This window comes from Triticum aestivum, chromosome 5A (genome assembly GCF_018294505.1).
Source record: "Triticum aestivum cultivar Chinese Spring chromosome 5A, IWGSC CS RefSeq v2.1, whole genome shotgun sequence".
Classification (NCBI taxonomy): Eukaryota; Viridiplantae; Streptophyta; class Magnoliopsida; order Poales; family Poaceae; genus Triticum; species Triticum aestivum.
In genome coordinates this window covers 657,103,012-657,118,871 of record NC_057806.1, presented here as the reverse complement: position 1 = coordinate 657,118,871, position 15,860 = coordinate 657,103,012, and the positions used below count along the sequence as shown (strand labels likewise).

At 44.4% G+C, this 15,860-nt stretch overlaps 2 protein-coding genes across 5 annotated transcripts; one reads left to right on the top strand and one right to left on the bottom strand.

Moving 5' to 3' along the window:
- The first annotated feature begins 1,146 nt into the window (after positions 1-1,146).
- On the top strand, positions 1,147-3,634 carry LOC123105705 (L-type lectin-domain containing receptor kinase SIT2). The gene has a single exon (XM_044527825.1). The coding sequence runs from the start codon at positions 1,477-1,479 to the stop codon at positions 3,553-3,555; it is 2,079 nt and encodes a 692-aa protein (XP_044383760.1). The 5' UTR covers positions 1,147-1,476; the 3' UTR covers positions 3,556-3,634.
- A 149-nt stretch (positions 3,635-3,783) lies between these two features.
- On the bottom strand, positions 3,784-14,092 carry LOC123105703 (urease). Of its 4 annotated transcripts, none has more exons than XM_044527821.1 (19): positions 13,822-14,092; positions 13,467-13,636; positions 13,299-13,372; positions 12,673-12,718; positions 11,955-12,060; positions 11,622-11,764; positions 10,480-10,653; positions 10,226-10,389; positions 9,755-10,130; positions 9,559-9,667; positions 8,808-8,947; positions 8,217-8,354; positions 8,042-8,133; positions 7,615-7,744; positions 7,276-7,434; positions 5,740-5,922; positions 5,217-5,351; positions 4,406-4,477; positions 3,784-4,177 (listed from the first exon to the last, which is right to left on the bottom strand). In XM_044527821.1, exons 2-19 carry the CDS (start codon positions 13,590-13,592, stop codon positions 3,956-3,958), a joined length of 2,589 nt encoding a protein of 862 aa, XP_044383756.1. In that variant the 5' UTR covers positions 13,593-13,636; positions 13,822-14,092; the 3' UTR covers positions 3,784-3,955. The 4 variants fall into 4 exon arrangements, with proteins under 4 accessions (XP_044383756.1, XP_044383758.1, XP_044383757.1 ...); XM_044527823.1 differs by having other exon boundaries at positions 10,543-10,653; XM_044527822.1 differs by having other exon boundaries at positions 13,467-13,722; positions 13,822-14,052.
- Between the last annotated feature and the right edge of the window lie 1,768 nt (positions 14,093-15,860).

Here is a 15,860-nt window from a genome sequence, read left to right as displayed (position 1 = left end):
GATTTAACACCGGGCCTCGGCCTTGTTTCTAAAAAATGTAGGCTCCATCTGTTTGGGTGTTAGACCACAAAAGTTGGCATGCCAAAGCTCATAGATGCGGAGGTCACGCTTCTAACACTTTGTCCAACATACTTGCAAGCCAAACATTTAAGATATCATCACGATCTTGATATCATCACGATCTTTCACGTTAATTTTGTTCTTGACCATGATCATAAAGCCCTTCAAGTAAAAGCTTGCAATACCATTATTGGTAAGTTTTTGGGTTACTAACAACCAGAGTTAATAATGTTTGACGAGCAAGTCCGGTCTTAAAATTATGATGTAGCAAGTTGAAAGTCAACATGTGATTGGATGATTGGAAAGGTGGATGTATCTCATAGCAAACTTGAGACCATACATCAAGTTTGACGTCATATGTATCTCATTAAGGCGGATTATTGTTCCATCACTGGGAGGGGGCATTTTCTTTGATAATGAGGCACGTGTGATGACATCATCAATCATAGACTCCACGACTACAACATTCAGTAGAGGTCGTGTGAGTTACTATATCAGGAAAAAAGTTTAGAACTTTCTGAAACTTCTAAACATGCATTTCACATTTTGTTGAGAACATAGGGCTCCATGTAGCTCGAGAGCCAAGTTATTAGCAGCTCGACGAATGCTATGAGAATACTGGTGGCACCCTTACTGTATGTTTAGGGTCTCTACAATTTTTCTTTATGATTTTTTATCCATATGACTTTATTTGATACAGCCTATGTTACAATGTCTTTTGCGCTATCATAAAAGGAAAAACCCTTAACTCAAACCACTTGGAGTGACCCTCATGTTTTTAGCTGTGCAATCAAAGACTTTTATATCCCGCGTGATTCAAAATGTCACAAAACGTGTGATTCAGATGTCATCACGTTGGATTTTTGTGTACTTGACATGAATTTTGTAAGAACGTCGAAGAGAGGTAAGACATGCTCAAGACAAAAAAGGGAAAACCTTCGTTACTATTTCCAAAACGAGTGAGAAATGCTAAGTAGAATAAGTTTTTTTTTTACTGGTGAAGTCGAATAAATTTCAAGAAGATGATACATGTAATTGGAAGTAAAATAGGAAGACCAAGTTAGATGAAATATACAGTACAGTAGTAGTAGTATATGTTTTAACGTCAGGAGCATCAATGTGCAACCACATAACTGTGCTGAATTGAATGCGTTGATGCACAATTTTTTCCACTAGACGAGTCAAGATCGTCGATATAAATATAAAGGATTTTGTCATTGAGTACTCAATCACTCACTAGAAAACAATTTCGTTGGCTGTTCGTTGCCGGATCCTCCCACACATGACCCCCGTCCCCTTGTCGGCTCATCGAAGGCAACGGCGACGGCAACCTCGGCTCGCCGGCAACCAACGCCGTCCGCGTCCCTACCCTGACGCCACCGTCACTCGCTTCCATTGCTCGCGCCGATCGTCGCCATGTTTCAGCGGCGGCTGGCCGCGGTAATCTTGCTCCTGTTCTCTCGGGACGTCGCCGGCGTCCAAGAGTTCGTGTACGACGGCTTCGCCGCCGGCAAAGTGGTGACCACCGGCACGGCCGTCGTCACCCCCTCCGGCATCCTCCAGCTCACCAACGACACCAAGGAGACCCTCGGCCACGGCTTCCACCCGGCGCCCCTCCGCTTCCGGGACGCGTCCACGGGCGCGCCCGTCTCCTTCTCCACCACCTTCGTGCTCGCCATCGCGCCTCGGTACCCGGACGCGCACGGCCACGGCATCGCCTTCGCACTCGCGCCGTCGGTCAACGTCTCAGGCGCCGTTGCCGGCAAGTACCTCGGGCTGTTCAACACGTCAAACAGCCTGGGCAACGGCCTGAGCCAGATCGTGGCCGTCGAGCTCGACACGGTCATGGACATGGAGTTCCAGGACGCCGACGACAACCATGTCGGCGTCGACGTCAACAGCCTCCACTCCGTCAACTCGGCCACCGCCGGGTACTGGCACGATGATGGCTCCGGTGGGAGGAGATTCGACAACATCAGCCTGACCGGCGGCAGCAACGCGCCTGTGCAGGTGTGGATCGAGTACGATGGCGACAGCGCGCGCCTCGAGGTGACGCTGTCGCCGGCGGGCGAGCCCAGGCCAGCCCTCCCGCTCTTGTCGTGCCACGTCAACCTCTCGTCGGCCGTCGCCGACGACACCTACGTCGGCTTCTCGGCGGCGAACGGCGCCGCCATGAGCTCGCATTACGTCCTTGGCTGGAGTTTTCGCCTCGGCGGAGGCCGCGCGCCGGACCTCGACCTCTCCAAGCTCCCGAGCCCCCCGTCGCCGCGATCACCCAAGAGGAGGATGCCACTTCTTCTCCTCCTGGCACTGCTCCTCCTAGCCGTCGTGGTCCTGCTCCTGGTGTCGGCGGCCATCGGGGTGCTCGTCATGCGGCGGCGCCAGCAACGCTGGCAGTTCGCCGAGGAGGATGAGGAAGGATGGGAGATGATAGACTACAGCCCACACAGGATCAGCTACAAGGACCTGCACGACGCCACCAATGGCTTCCGCGACGTCATCGGCGTCGGTGGTTTCGGCCGCGTGTACCACGGCGTGCTCCCGAGGTCCGGCGTCGAGGTCGCTGTCAAGAAGGTGTCCCACGGGTCGCAGCAGGGGTTGCAGGAGTTCCTGTCAGAGATCACGAGCATGAGCCGGCTGCGCCACCGCAACCTGGTGCAGCTCCTCGGGTACTGCCGGCGGCGCGACGAACTGGTGCTCGTCTACGACTACATGCCCAACGGCAGCCTGGACCAGCACCTGTTCGGCCGCGCCGCGCCGGGGTTGAGCTGGGAGCAGCGCGCCAAGATCGTCCGGGGCGTCGCCGCCGGGCTGCTGTACCTGCACGAGGGGTGGGAGCAGGTGGTGGTGCACCGGGACATCAAGGCCGGCAACGTGCTCCTCGACGCCGACATGAACGGCAAGCTCAGCGACTTCGGTTTCGCGCGGCTCTACGACCACGGCGGCGACCCGCACGCGACGCACGTGGTCGGCACGCTCGGGTACATCGCGCCGGAGATGAGCAAGACCGGCATGGCCACCACGAGCTCCGACATCTTCGCCTTCGGAGCCTTCCTGCTCGAGGTGGCGTGCGGCCGGAGGCCCGTGGTGTTCACCGCGGACGCCGACGGCGACTTGCCGTCACCGGCGGGTATCGTCGAGCTCGTCCTCCAGCGCTGGAAGGCCGGGAAGATCACGGAGGCTCGGGACCCGAGGATCGGCGAGTGCGACGAGGACGACCTGGAGCTGGTCCTCAAGCTGGGGCTGCTCTGCTCGCACCCTGACCCGGAGCGCCGGCCGGGCATGAGGCAGGTGGTGCAGATGCTGGAACATGCCGTGCCCCCGCCAGAGATGTCGCCGGAGGTTATCAGCGAGAGCATGAAGCAGTTCGAGCACCATGAGGCTTTCGACGAGTTCGTCGGAATGTCGTTCCCGTCGACGTCCGAGGTCACCACCGCCACGACGCGGCAATTCTCAAACGGCAGCCGTCCTCGTAGTGACTTCCATTCAAGCTAGATTAGCAAATACAGCCGCAAGCAGTACGTTGTGAAAATTTTAACTTGTGTAAACATCTGAACTGAGAAGAACATTTCTAATTTTCCATCAGATTTTTTTATAAAGGCCCAAGTGAGCTATTTTGTGTTTCCACAATAAAAATACTACAATGATTGACTATAAGAACCTATTCTGCACCTTTTTTTTTGTTTTGCACATGACTCAAGGATGTATGTATTTTCACAAAACTTTTCAAGAAACTGAAGTATTGCAATATGTATACGTGTGATTTTTTTTCATGTAAATGTATAATTGTTTATTTTGAGCCAGCAGCACATCTCCCATGCGCAACTTGAAGTTACCGTCGAAGCTAGTTGAGTGAATTATTGACCTTCCAAGAATTTCTCAAGCAATGGGTGGCCTAGAAAAGAAAGTAGTTCCGAGATAATGGCACCGTGGCTGCTGGCTGGCAAGTCAGGACCTCTCCATCAGCAGTAACCGTGTAGGTCTCGGGGTCGACCTTGATTTTCGGAAGCGCGTCGTTGAGCTTCATGTCCAGCTTCGATAAATGGCGGACGCCAACAACAGCTTCCACCCTCTTTGCTAGTTTGTACTCTGATGCAACACCAGCTTCTTTGGCAGCCTGTGATCATTTCAGATATTAAACAGCAGTCATTGCCATTCCTCAAGACCATATCAGTAGATGGATATATTTCTTTCACCAAAGATATCGCTATACATATTATCTATATTAAGCTTGCAAAAGTTTCTTTCACGGCATTATTTTGTAAAAACAAAACGTTAGTAGTGAGGTATGGTATCGAACATTACTAATCATCCTAAATTCGTTACAAGAGTTCAATAGGCTAACCTTGCTCACAAATGCAATCGAGTGAGAACTCCCGGCCTTTCCATATGCACCAAACATAGGTCGCATCATAACCTGCATCAAGAATACACCATTCTGTGCTGTAAGTTTTTCAACTACAAGAAGATTGTGGAGACATCGACAAAAGAGTAAAATGCTGATTCTTTTTTGAGAAACATGCTGATTCATCCGCACTTTGTAGTTTCTTCATCTAACATAGATTTTTTTTTTGGTAGTTTACCACATACCATCATAATTTAACAACGACAAACCAGATGTCGTCGCGATCATCACCAAGGTCAAGAGGAAGCACGAGTGACCTGACAGGAGTTGTGTCTGTGAAGCTTGCTGACCTAGGTCCCTGGGTTGTTTGGGTCTTCAGGTTGTGAATCAATCCTATAGTCTAATTTGTAATAGCTCACAGGGCCAAGGTAGGGTGTGTGCTCCTTGGTATGCAAAGTGTGTTTCTTGATATTTTAGGCCACCAAGTTCACCCTCCTAGTTTTGTAAACCTTTTATCTTCTATTAATGAGAAGGCACAGCTGATCTTTTGTGCATCCTTGACAAAACAAGTGGGTAACTACAGCAGAAGAGCTAGATTATAAAAAGAGCATGTTTTATCAATTTCAATTGCACATGGGGCAAGATTTTTCTTGCACCAACATCAGTGATGTGCTGGTCAAACTTGGCTGTTAATGTCAACTAGGTCATAACTGACAAGCTAGCTATTTTCATGTAAGCTAAATGGAAACATTATGACAGGATTAATGCAAGACTTTCTTATTCAAAGGATCTCAGAGAAAGGAGTCCATACAGGTTCAGGTGTTGGAATGCTAGCATTCGGATCACCCATATTGGCCCACGCAATTGCACCACCTTTTATGATTAATTCTGGTTTTGCACCAAAGAAAGCAGGTTTCCAAAGAACTAGATCAGCTAACTTTCCCGCCTGCCAAAAGCACATAGAGATAAATATTAAAATGGAAAAACAATTCAAAAGTAAGGATCAGTTAGCTTTTGAATTGACATATTCAGAAAAGGAAATCCTTAGCCAGAATGCAGGTGGGTGTGATACCAATCAACAAAATATTCCGAGTTGCCTTGATACACAACATTTTTCAGGAGCTACAGTGAAATTACATATGTTGCTAGACTTGCTAAGTTGCTATTACATTATATTACCCTGAAATTATATCAAGCATATTAAACAAAGCACATAACCCTTTTCCTTTAGATGCCTAATTTCACAGTGTGTGGACAGCATTGCCTACCTTATGTTGTCTACTGAATATGAAGCATTTAATGGAAGAAAATCTGAAAGTGGTCAAGAGACATACCTCCACAGAACCAACAAAATCTGAGAAGCCGCTTACTATAGCAGGATTTATGGTATATTTTGCTATGTATCTTCTTATACGGAAGTTGTCATTATCCTTGGCAGGATCAGAGTCGCCAGGCCCATGTAACCTACCTCTTTGGACTTTCATCTTGTTTGCAGTTTGCCATGTTCGGATAATCACCTGAAAAGTAATTGTTTCAATAAATGCATATAAATAAATCAAGTTTGAAATCAGCTGCTGGTTACTAGAGCTCAGACGTCAATCTAGACTTATAAGTATATCAGTTCAAGTCTCTCAAATAACTATTTTTCCATCACGGCTTATCCGAGAAAGCCAAAAGACGTACTTCATTAGAACGATTAATTTATGATACTCATAAGCTGATAGTTGCTCCAATGAATTGATTTGTTTGGTTTACATTGACACTAGATTTGAAAATAAACTGGTATTATTTCCTCCTGAAGTTATTTTCACGCCATTTCCCTAAAGTTTACGATAATACAGAAATTACTACATTGCCTAGTTACATTCTGATGAATTAGCACATAAAATGAATAATACAATCCGGTGTAAATGATGATTTGTAACCTGCAAGTAGTATTTGAATCTGCACTTGGTTATTATGAATAGTAGAAATTCAGAAACTAGCATCAACCCTAAGATGCATTAAAGCAGTTCACTTCCATGTGACACGAGAAATGCATTGACTGTTACACAGATCTGCCAGTACAGATACAAGCAAGGCAACAATCATTCTGCCTTGCCCTGCTTAAGGTTAACGCTGAGATATTCACCAATAATATTGCCACCCATGATACTATCCAACCATTTAGTTAAGCACCGTAAGTACTCTGCACTTCCAAAACTCTGGCTCCATCAAATTGTTATTTTTCCTTATAACTGTTGAGTTGACACAGGCAAAACCTTTAGCTGGTCTCTCACGTGTGATAGAAGTTGAGACCGGGCCATCTATTAGTGCCACAAGGTGATATACCAGGAATCAGGTTAATTGGATTCATGTAACTCTGAGATTGGGAAAAAAATGATTTTTGCCCATCCGTGCCTGTCAGTGTCACCCACTGGACTGATATTTGTTATAAATCGACACCATTGATTTTCATCGTCAAGATTAAAAAAAACTTTGGTAAATGGGTCATCTAATTCGTCCCACGTTCATCATGAACTAGACATACACCATAGGCTATAGTGCCTCTTGTGCATTGACCTAGTTGATCACTGTATTCACCTGAGAGATTGTCAAGGGTACACATGTTGATTGATGGTAAAGACAATCAATTCAACAAACACAACATTATGAGCCAATCACATACCGGTGCAGCTGTCGTTTCTACTTCACCGTTTAACTAATTTATGGTTTGTATTGGCATAAATGGAGGATGCAAATCAACGCTTTGAATACAAGTTATGAAGATCATCAGAACTAAACTAACCAATCTTGCCACCAACCAAAGTAACATGAGATGTGAAAACTGTTCATCACAATGAAAAAAAGGATAAGGGTATGTAACAGACCTCTCCAATGCGACCCATGGCCTGTGAATCAGATGATATGATACTGATTGCCCCCATGTCGTGCAAGATGTCCTCAGCCGCAATTGTTTCTGCTCGAATTCTTGATTCAGCAAATGCTACATCTTCCGGGATGTTTTTATCAAGGTGGTGGCAAACCATCTACAGGAGAACCACAATATATGACGACCAAATTCTCAAGTACTCCCTCCGTAAAGAAATATAAGAGCGTTTAGATCACTAAAGTGATCTTAACGAAGATCACTTTAGTGATGTAAACGCTCTTATATTTCTTTAAGGAGGGAGTAATACTCATAGCATCAGCATGAGACAATTGTTTACCAGCATATCAAGGTGCTCATCAACAGTGTTAGAAGTAAAAGGCCGGGTTGGGTTTGTTGAAGAAGGCAACACATTTTTCACCCCACATACTTTAATGATGTCTGGGGCATGACCACCACCTGCACCTTCGCTGTTTACAAGACAATAAGAACATAAGCACCATTAAAAATTGCCCGATATACCCAACAATTTGAATTCTACAACATGACAAAAGAATATTTTGGAAGGGGGGGCTGTGAGTTATAATCATTAAAATGTCGACTCATTTTCCATCTTCATTTTGGCCGGCATTTTCAGTTACCAGATTTCTCAACAATTGACAGGGTAGTTTCTACGGCATCACAGAAAATACAACTTTTCTCCGCATACAACCCATATAGAAGTGACGTAGAAAAAATGTAACACCTGAATACAGCATGCTCCATACCTGTGATATGTGTGTATGGACCTATCTTTAAAAGCTGCAATTGTATGCTCCACACAACCTGCTTCATTTAAGGTATCCGTGTGGATATTAACCTGTAGAATTTCGATGAGCATCACCAGAATAAAAAATATGCAGGTATACCGGCATGATAGGATGATAATACAAGACATCATACTTGGATATCAAAAGCTTCTGCAACAGATAAACAGTTATCTATCACAGCTGGGGTGCTTCCCCAATCTTCATGCAGCTTCAAACCCATTGCTCCTGCCATAATGATCTCAGATAATCCTTCGGGTTTTGCAGTATTTCCCTGCACAGTATATCGACAGGGATAAATGTTTAGATTTTGAGCAACGATATCATCACTTTGCTGTATTCACTACCCAGACTTAGGCCTACATTTGGATACATTCTAATTAACAAATTCGAGTTCCCATGATCTATATAAGAACCAGTCAACTAAGATATTAGTGCAAGCAGTCCATCCTATCCAATGCCATATGTTGGTTTCTTGCCTTTCTGGTTGCAAGACACTTGGATAACAGTCTCCAATGTTTTCTCCACATACCATAAAAATAACATGTAGGAAACACTAACTATGAAGCTCTGAAATGGTAGGGACTGAAATCTTGATGTATATTTTGTTAGCTGTATTCCACCCTAGAAACCATCATTTTATTTCACAACTAAAGAAGATTAGTATAAGGCTAAACAGATTTAGCATTTGTATTGAACCTTTAGTTAGTGTTCATAACATATATACCTTTCCTGTGAATCCCACGTTGATTGGAAATTCGTCGGTGGACTGCAACATTAGTTTCATTTGAGACGGTGCAGGGGTGCAAGTTGTGGCACAAGTTCCATGTGCTGGTCCTGTTCCACCTCCCACCAATGTTGTTATGCCTACAAATAAATGTGGAGATGATTTAATGACCTCATCATTTATCAGTAGTTACTCCAAACATGCATTTGAATATTGAATAGAAAACCTTTTTGTATGTGTAATTAATTATATTCAACCATAAAGTATAGTTATAGAAAATGTGAGTCCTGCCAGAATGTTTGTCAGTGTCAGTACCCATATTTTTAGAAAATGCTATGAAAATTTCAAGATAGTACAAACTCAAAGGGATGTGATTCTCTGTCCCTTGTCTTTAGTAACTAGCAGGTCTGTAGCAACTAGCAGGGAATACATTTCGGGGATTCTCAGGTCATCCCAAGTAAAGCACAAGTCCGGCAAAAAAGATTACCCCGCTTTGACTTCAGGCACAACATTCAAATAGAATGATTACTATATTTAAAACTATGATAGAGAAGCACATCTGTTGTGGTCTTAGATCTGGTATCATGCAGGGCTCGGCTTGAATCTCCCATCCTGTTCTTTTCTTTTCCTCCATAAAAGTCAACTTTGGAAAATTGTTTTCGTTGGATGTGTCTGGATTCTTTTTCTTTTAAAATCGATATTTAATTTCCCTCGGTAACAACTAATAGGTGCAAAGACTAAGGAACTTTACCACTTGCAATTGCCTCATTTACCAGCTGAGGGCATATGAAGTGAACATGGCAATCTATACCACCAGCAGTTACAATCATGCCTTGAGCAGCAATAACTTCTGTATTCACCTGGAAACGATTTCAAGCATGAAATCTATTTAAAATGTACTCCTCTTATTTATTAAATCAATCTAAAAGGTGCAGGTATGTTGTTACCCCAACAATCATGTTGCTGTGCACACCATCCATGACATCAGGGTTTCCAGCTTTCCCAATGGCAATAATAAGCCCATCTTTTATACCAATATCAGCCTTGTATATTCCTGTATAGTCAATCACAACAGCATTTGTTATAACTGTATCCAGGGAGGCAGATGCTGGATACCCTGCGGATTGTCCCATTCCATCACGCAGAACTTTCCCCCCTCCAAATATGCACTCATCACCATAAACAGCAAAGTCCTTTTCAATCTCCGCAAAAAGATCGGTATCACCAAGCCTAATCTTATCACCAGTTGTAGGTCCATACATGCTAGAGTATTTCTCATGATCAACACTGCAGTCGAATGTACCGTCACCAATAAGACCTTCGCTGCAACCAAAGTTTCAAAGGTAAACATCTAAGCCATAATAAATTCAACAAGTTGGATTTATCCTCTACCATTAGTTAAATGTGAAGGAAACAACCTTGCATCCGGATAATCTTCATGTCCAAAACCATTCTCAGTAATCTTCTGCATTACCTCATTAAGCTGAGAACTGTCAACAGCACCATCAGCAATGCCATTTCCACCTCTAATTACTTTATGACCACCAATGCTTACAAGTGTAACACCTTTTGCATCCCCTGGCTGAAACAAATAAATAAGAAATCAGATTCTAGAGGATTTTAGAAGTAGGATGTGTGGAATATATGTGAGAATAAGTAGGATCCCTAGTACTTGAAATGTATTTTTAGGCTCTACAGAGCAGGAAATGCCAAAGGATGGATCGAATAAAAGAACCTCAAACCGAACGGCTGTTCCAGCAGGTATATTCAGTCTCATGCCATAGGCTCTGTGTCTATCAAAAACCAGGTACGGATTGGCCTCTATAAAGTGGTAATGGCTCCCGATCTGCAAAACACAATTTGGATTTATTTTTTCTCATGAACTACAACTTATAGTAGCATCAGAATCTTAAAGGGCGGTATAGCCCCATAAAAATCGTGAGATTGTTGAATGCGATGCAAAATGAACGTATTATGAAAAGTATGTGGAAAGAAAAGGCAATTGGATCGTAACAACAGTATGTAAAAGGGAGAAAATGTAACTTTAACCTGAAAAAGAGCAATAAAATATTGATGGAAACTCAAGAAAAGGAACCACAGCATGCAACAGCCGTTTTAACAAGAGTAACAGCTTGCACCCGTTAAGATCAACATGGCTATACTAATGCATGAATTTGAGCAACATAATTAAATAAAGAATGTACCTGAAATTAATTTCCCAAAAAGAACTTTAGGAGGATAAGTCAGTGTTAGATAGAGCTAGGGATACAAGTTTGGATCAGGACGACCTATTGATCCATTTTAGTTCTTTTGCTTGATCAATAATGTAAATAGCATGTGTACAAAGTGAAAACCCAAGTAAGTGAAAGTGAACCACCAAGTAAGTGGGTTGGCCCGATTGTCTCCCTAGTATCTAGAGCCATTCAGCTAACTCCATCACCTAATTAAGCTGTTAGCTCTTTAACACATTTACATGTTCAACCTAATGTGGTGTGGACTGTGGAGGACGGCTGTTCACTGCCTTTAGCAGTGTTACAAGTAACAACATTGTTACACGGCTGCCGGTTCAGCACCATGTTATGCTACATGTGGATAAAGTGCTATGATATTTCCAAGGGGTGGCAGGACTGTAGGAGTGATCTTGTTAGATGAATAGTACTCACAGTTGTACCACAAGGAGTGGCATTAAAGCATAGGTCCAATTGTGAAAATAAGTCAGGGGAAAAGATCCATCAAATGAAAATGTCATAGAATAAGAAGTTATTTGTAAATTTGCAGTCAGGACACCAAACAAAAACATCCATATGTGCTTACCTGAATAGGCCTGTCTGCCTTGTTAACAACCTTCAGAGTTAAAGCCCTGCGATGAAGGTTGAGGATTATGCGTCCAGAGCAGAAATGCACTTCACCAGGATAGTCCTCAACATCACTCCCAGAAAACTTTTCAAGTGAAGGTACTGCAACAATTTAATAATTTATGTACAGTTACCCTTTTTGCTTCTTAATGTTTCTCAAACTGATAACTCAATAAAACTTTCTAGAAGAGCCAGATTACCACAAGTACAGTATTTTAAGATTTGTACAAGCATGCAACTTAAAATACAAACTTCTATTAGTAAACCAAGTGAGTTGGTCAGCGTTGACAACCTGGGAGATAAGAACCATGCAGAGCTAGCTCCAAATTTCCATCATCAGAACAAATAGGGTCATGTATAGTAATTAGTTTTGTTCCATCCATAAATGTTCCTTCAACCTAGAAAAGATGTTATAATTGAGTTTATTTTGAAAGATTATGGCAACAAGCATAATTGTCAAGCATACTGTTGTAAAGTTAGTATCTGGGTCCAATCAGAGCCCGTATTATGGCCTAGTTGTAACTTTAGTACTATAAATAAAGGATGGCTGATGAGAGGCAGACATTCTAATCTGCATAATCCAGGATACTTGGCATGAAGCTCCAAAGAGAACTTATCTTGGGTCAACAAGAGTTCAAGGTACCTCCTAAGGTGTTTGGTTGTATCACAGACATTCTGTAGGCAAGTTGGAGCCGTGAAGTGTATTTATTTTGGTATGCATCTCATCGAAAGAGCCATCTATATTTTTTTTGGCTGCCTGTTCAAACAGATGGCAGTTATCTGACCATCTGTTCAACCGTCTACGCACTTGAGTAGTACACGAGCAAACCATAGTTTCAGGTGGCATTTTTGAACTGGAGGGGTTTAACAGGGTTTCCCCAACCTGTTTCTGAACATGGCTAGTTGTAATCTTAGCATCATAAATATAACTATTTCCTGTATCATTACAAACCAAGGATCTAGGACAGAGGAAATTGATCAATATCATATAGCATGAGCAAAGAAATAACCTGTACAGTGTCCAAAAGGTATGGAACAGCCGGAAGAACTTGTCTCCTGATAGGCAAGAAAAAGGTAAAAGTCTCAGAGCATAAGGTTACAGAACAGCAACGGCATCACGTACAGTAACTTAATCAATGATCTTAAACAATGTGACAGGAAAATCTTAAACAATGCTCCCCACACATAACAAAAGTCTTAGATAGCGGATATAATTTATGAAGTAACAAATCTGTCATAGGCTAACAGAGAATCTTCTACTCCCTCCGATCCAAAATAAGTGTTGTGGTTTTGAACTAACCTTAGTTCAAGCAAGATGTGAGCAAGTGGCACCAGCTTTTGCGTAGCTTATGCATGTGAAATGAGAAATAAGGAGAAGGCTTGCTAGCATTCTGTTGTGTCTATTATAAACTAGTGCATATTCAGTAAAGTCGGATTCCACTAATTCAGCCAGAGAATTGGTCAAGAGACACTGAAGCCAACATCAACATCATGCTTTTCTTTTATCTGTCTAGGCAGTTCAAAATGTGTACATTCCTTCTTCTTCTTTTTCCCCGAGATAAGCATAATACTGAGATGCGGAGTTTCTGGAGAGGGGGTCAAAAGGTTGGTTACTGCACTGAATGCACAAACGAACCTGCCCAGCATCTGTTTCCCCAAGTCCATCAAGTCAGTTACAGTTTTGTCTCCATCCCGAACAAACTCGAGAATCTGTATGTATCAGGAAGCAGAACAAGGTATTATTCAACCAATGAATTGGCTTGTGGAAACAGCATCGGAGAGTTTCGCATCCTCGGTTCCTCACCTGCGCGGCGATGAGGGCGATGGCCTCCGTGTAGTTGAGGCGGAGGCCGCGGGCGAGGCGCTTCTGCGCCAAGAAGCCGGCGCCGTGCAGCGCCAGCTTCTCCGCCTCCCTCGGCACCAGCTTCATCTCTCACCACAGGAGCGGATTCAGAGCTGAACCCCTCAAAACCTCTGGTAAACGAGCCGCGGGCCGAAAATTCAGAACAGCAGATCAAAAACTCCCAGCACCAACTGGGTGTCTGGATGGATTGGAATGCCTAATACAACAGAGGTATGGATTTGATTGCTTCGCCGGAAGAATAGCATGGCACGGAACAATCGAATTAAGCAGTAGCGTGGGAGAGGTCAGCCTGAACCTGGGCGGGCGGGTCGCCGGCGGCCTGCGAAAGCGCCGGACCAGCGGGGGGAGGCCGCGCCGCTTGTTCCACCGGGACGGGCTTCCCGGCGCCGGCGGGAGGGAGGGCTCGGCGCGCGGCCGCGCCGGGGTCTGAGGGAAGCCGGCGGAGGAGGGAGCGGAGCAGAGTGGGCGGAGAGAGAGAGAGAGGTCGTCGCGAACTCGCGATGGATTTTGATTGGTGAGCCGGCTGGATTCTGTCTTCTTTGGTAATTCCGTCGCCGTCGGTGGGCCCGCCGCCGCGCGCGTCGGAAATCTGGAGTGGATCAATCGGGCAAGCGATCGACGGGATCCACTGCGCCCAGCAAGTCAGCGGGTTGACAAGAGGAGTGTAACCACTTTCTTTGAATCATTTGCCTCGTCTCTATAATTGCCCGTTTTAGTTAGTGAAAAAAATCACCTAAAAAAGTTAGTGAAAAAAAAACAAGTGAAAACCGTCACGGCAATTCATAGGGCAACGCTGGCCGATCTGACTACCCGCGTAAAGAGATACACGTTGTCAAGAAGAGAACATCGTTGTTTCGTTGAGATTGTCATGAAGTGTCACTGTCGTCACTTCTCCACGAGGCAACGGCTCCGACTTCACCATTGACAACCGTCAACGGAACCCTTACTGAAACAAACGAGACTTTGACAATGAGCCTTGCAAGAGAAAAATGGAAGAAATGCCCAATTTTTTATTAAGTTTGATATTTTGGATGTCAATATTTTTCTGCTTACATTGTACTACAAAATTGCATCGTGTCAAAACCCCGGTAGGGAATGTGTAAGATTGCAACTTGTTTCTACTTCTTTCTGCATATGTGGCTTACTAAGCATAACTAGTAAGTGAAATGAAGTGGGGCGAGCTCACTTGGTTACACAGTTGCTGAACAGGCAATAACTAGAGGCAAAAGCTCTAGTTCTGAATTGTTGGCTGGCACTCAACCCCTACACTTGGACATCAACGGTAGGCGAAATGGCGAAATAACTCTACTTCATCTTCAAACTGAGAACAAAAACCAATCAAAACAAAAAGACTTGGCAACTTCACGCTCGTGCGAGAAAGAGATCAATTGCTAGCCATATATACCACGCCCTCTTGCCTTACAATCATCAAAAAAAAAAACTGAAGCACTTGCAACAGCCAAATGATTTGGTATGGCAACTGATTATGGTCTGTCTGTTACTCTGTCCCATTTCTGCATCCCCACCTTGAGTTCAGTGAGCAGCAACATGCCAACATGGCCCTCTTTAAGTTAACCAACCAAATGCAGCAAGACATAGCCGCTCTGTCTGTTGCAGGGAGACAAGTGCAGTGATGCATTTTGCTCTGTGAGGGGCAAAAGCTAAACACTAAACCTGCACTGAACTGCAATCAACATATGAACTGGCTTGTACTACACTGAAAAGAGAGTCCCCCGACATACGCACACATGGTTGGGGCTTCACTGACGCTGGCAGACGTAGTCGATGATCAGTTGCGAAAGCATCGACAAAAGATAAACCGAAATGCGGCCGCCGACCTGATGTAATTTTGTAGTACAATCTAAGTAGAAAAACTGTCCCACTTGTATGCAACCCTCCCTCCTGGGTTGATCCGCACACCTGACCATTCATCCCTCCATTGATGAAACACCGCAGTAGCTTGGATCAGCAGGAATGCAGTTGGTTGGTAGGAGCATTTCACGCATACATATTAGCTTGCATTCCCTCCTCTTCAGGTTCAGGCTGCAGACTTCAGATTTCAGTACCTGGGAATTCAGAAGACGATCAGTGAATGAAAAACATTTGCTGCTCAGCACTGACAGTAAACCAAACACTGCTCATTTGGATGGGAAGCGCAGCTCGTCGCAGTCAATCAAAGATTTGAGTGCCAGACGGGCTTGCCTCTACGCTGAACAGCAGATAGAGCTGACGATCGACCTCCGATCGACCCCCTGCCTCCGATCAATGATCCATCCATATATACAAGCAAACGCACGAGCCCGACCCCGACCGCCACAACCCACACGCGTGCCT

Bases quoted from the DNA above. Each gene is read 5' to 3' on its own strand.
- LOC123105705 (XM_044527825.1), top strand. From the start codon at position 1,477: ATGTTTCAGCGGCGGCTGGCCGCGGTAATCTTGCTCCTGTTCTCTCGG.
- LOC123105703 (XM_044527821.1), bottom strand. From the start codon at position 13,592: ATGAAGCTGGTGCCGAGGGAGGCGGAGAAGCTGGCGCTGCACGGCGCC. The intron at 12,061-12,672 runs GTTATTTCTTTG...CATCTTTTCTAG, and splicing joins ACCTTTTGGACACTGTACAG to GTTGAAGGAACATTTATGGA. The intron at 8,948-9,558 runs GTAAAGTTCCTT...ATTTATTTGTAG, and splicing joins AAATGAGGCAATTGCAAGTG to GCATAACAACATTGGTGGGA.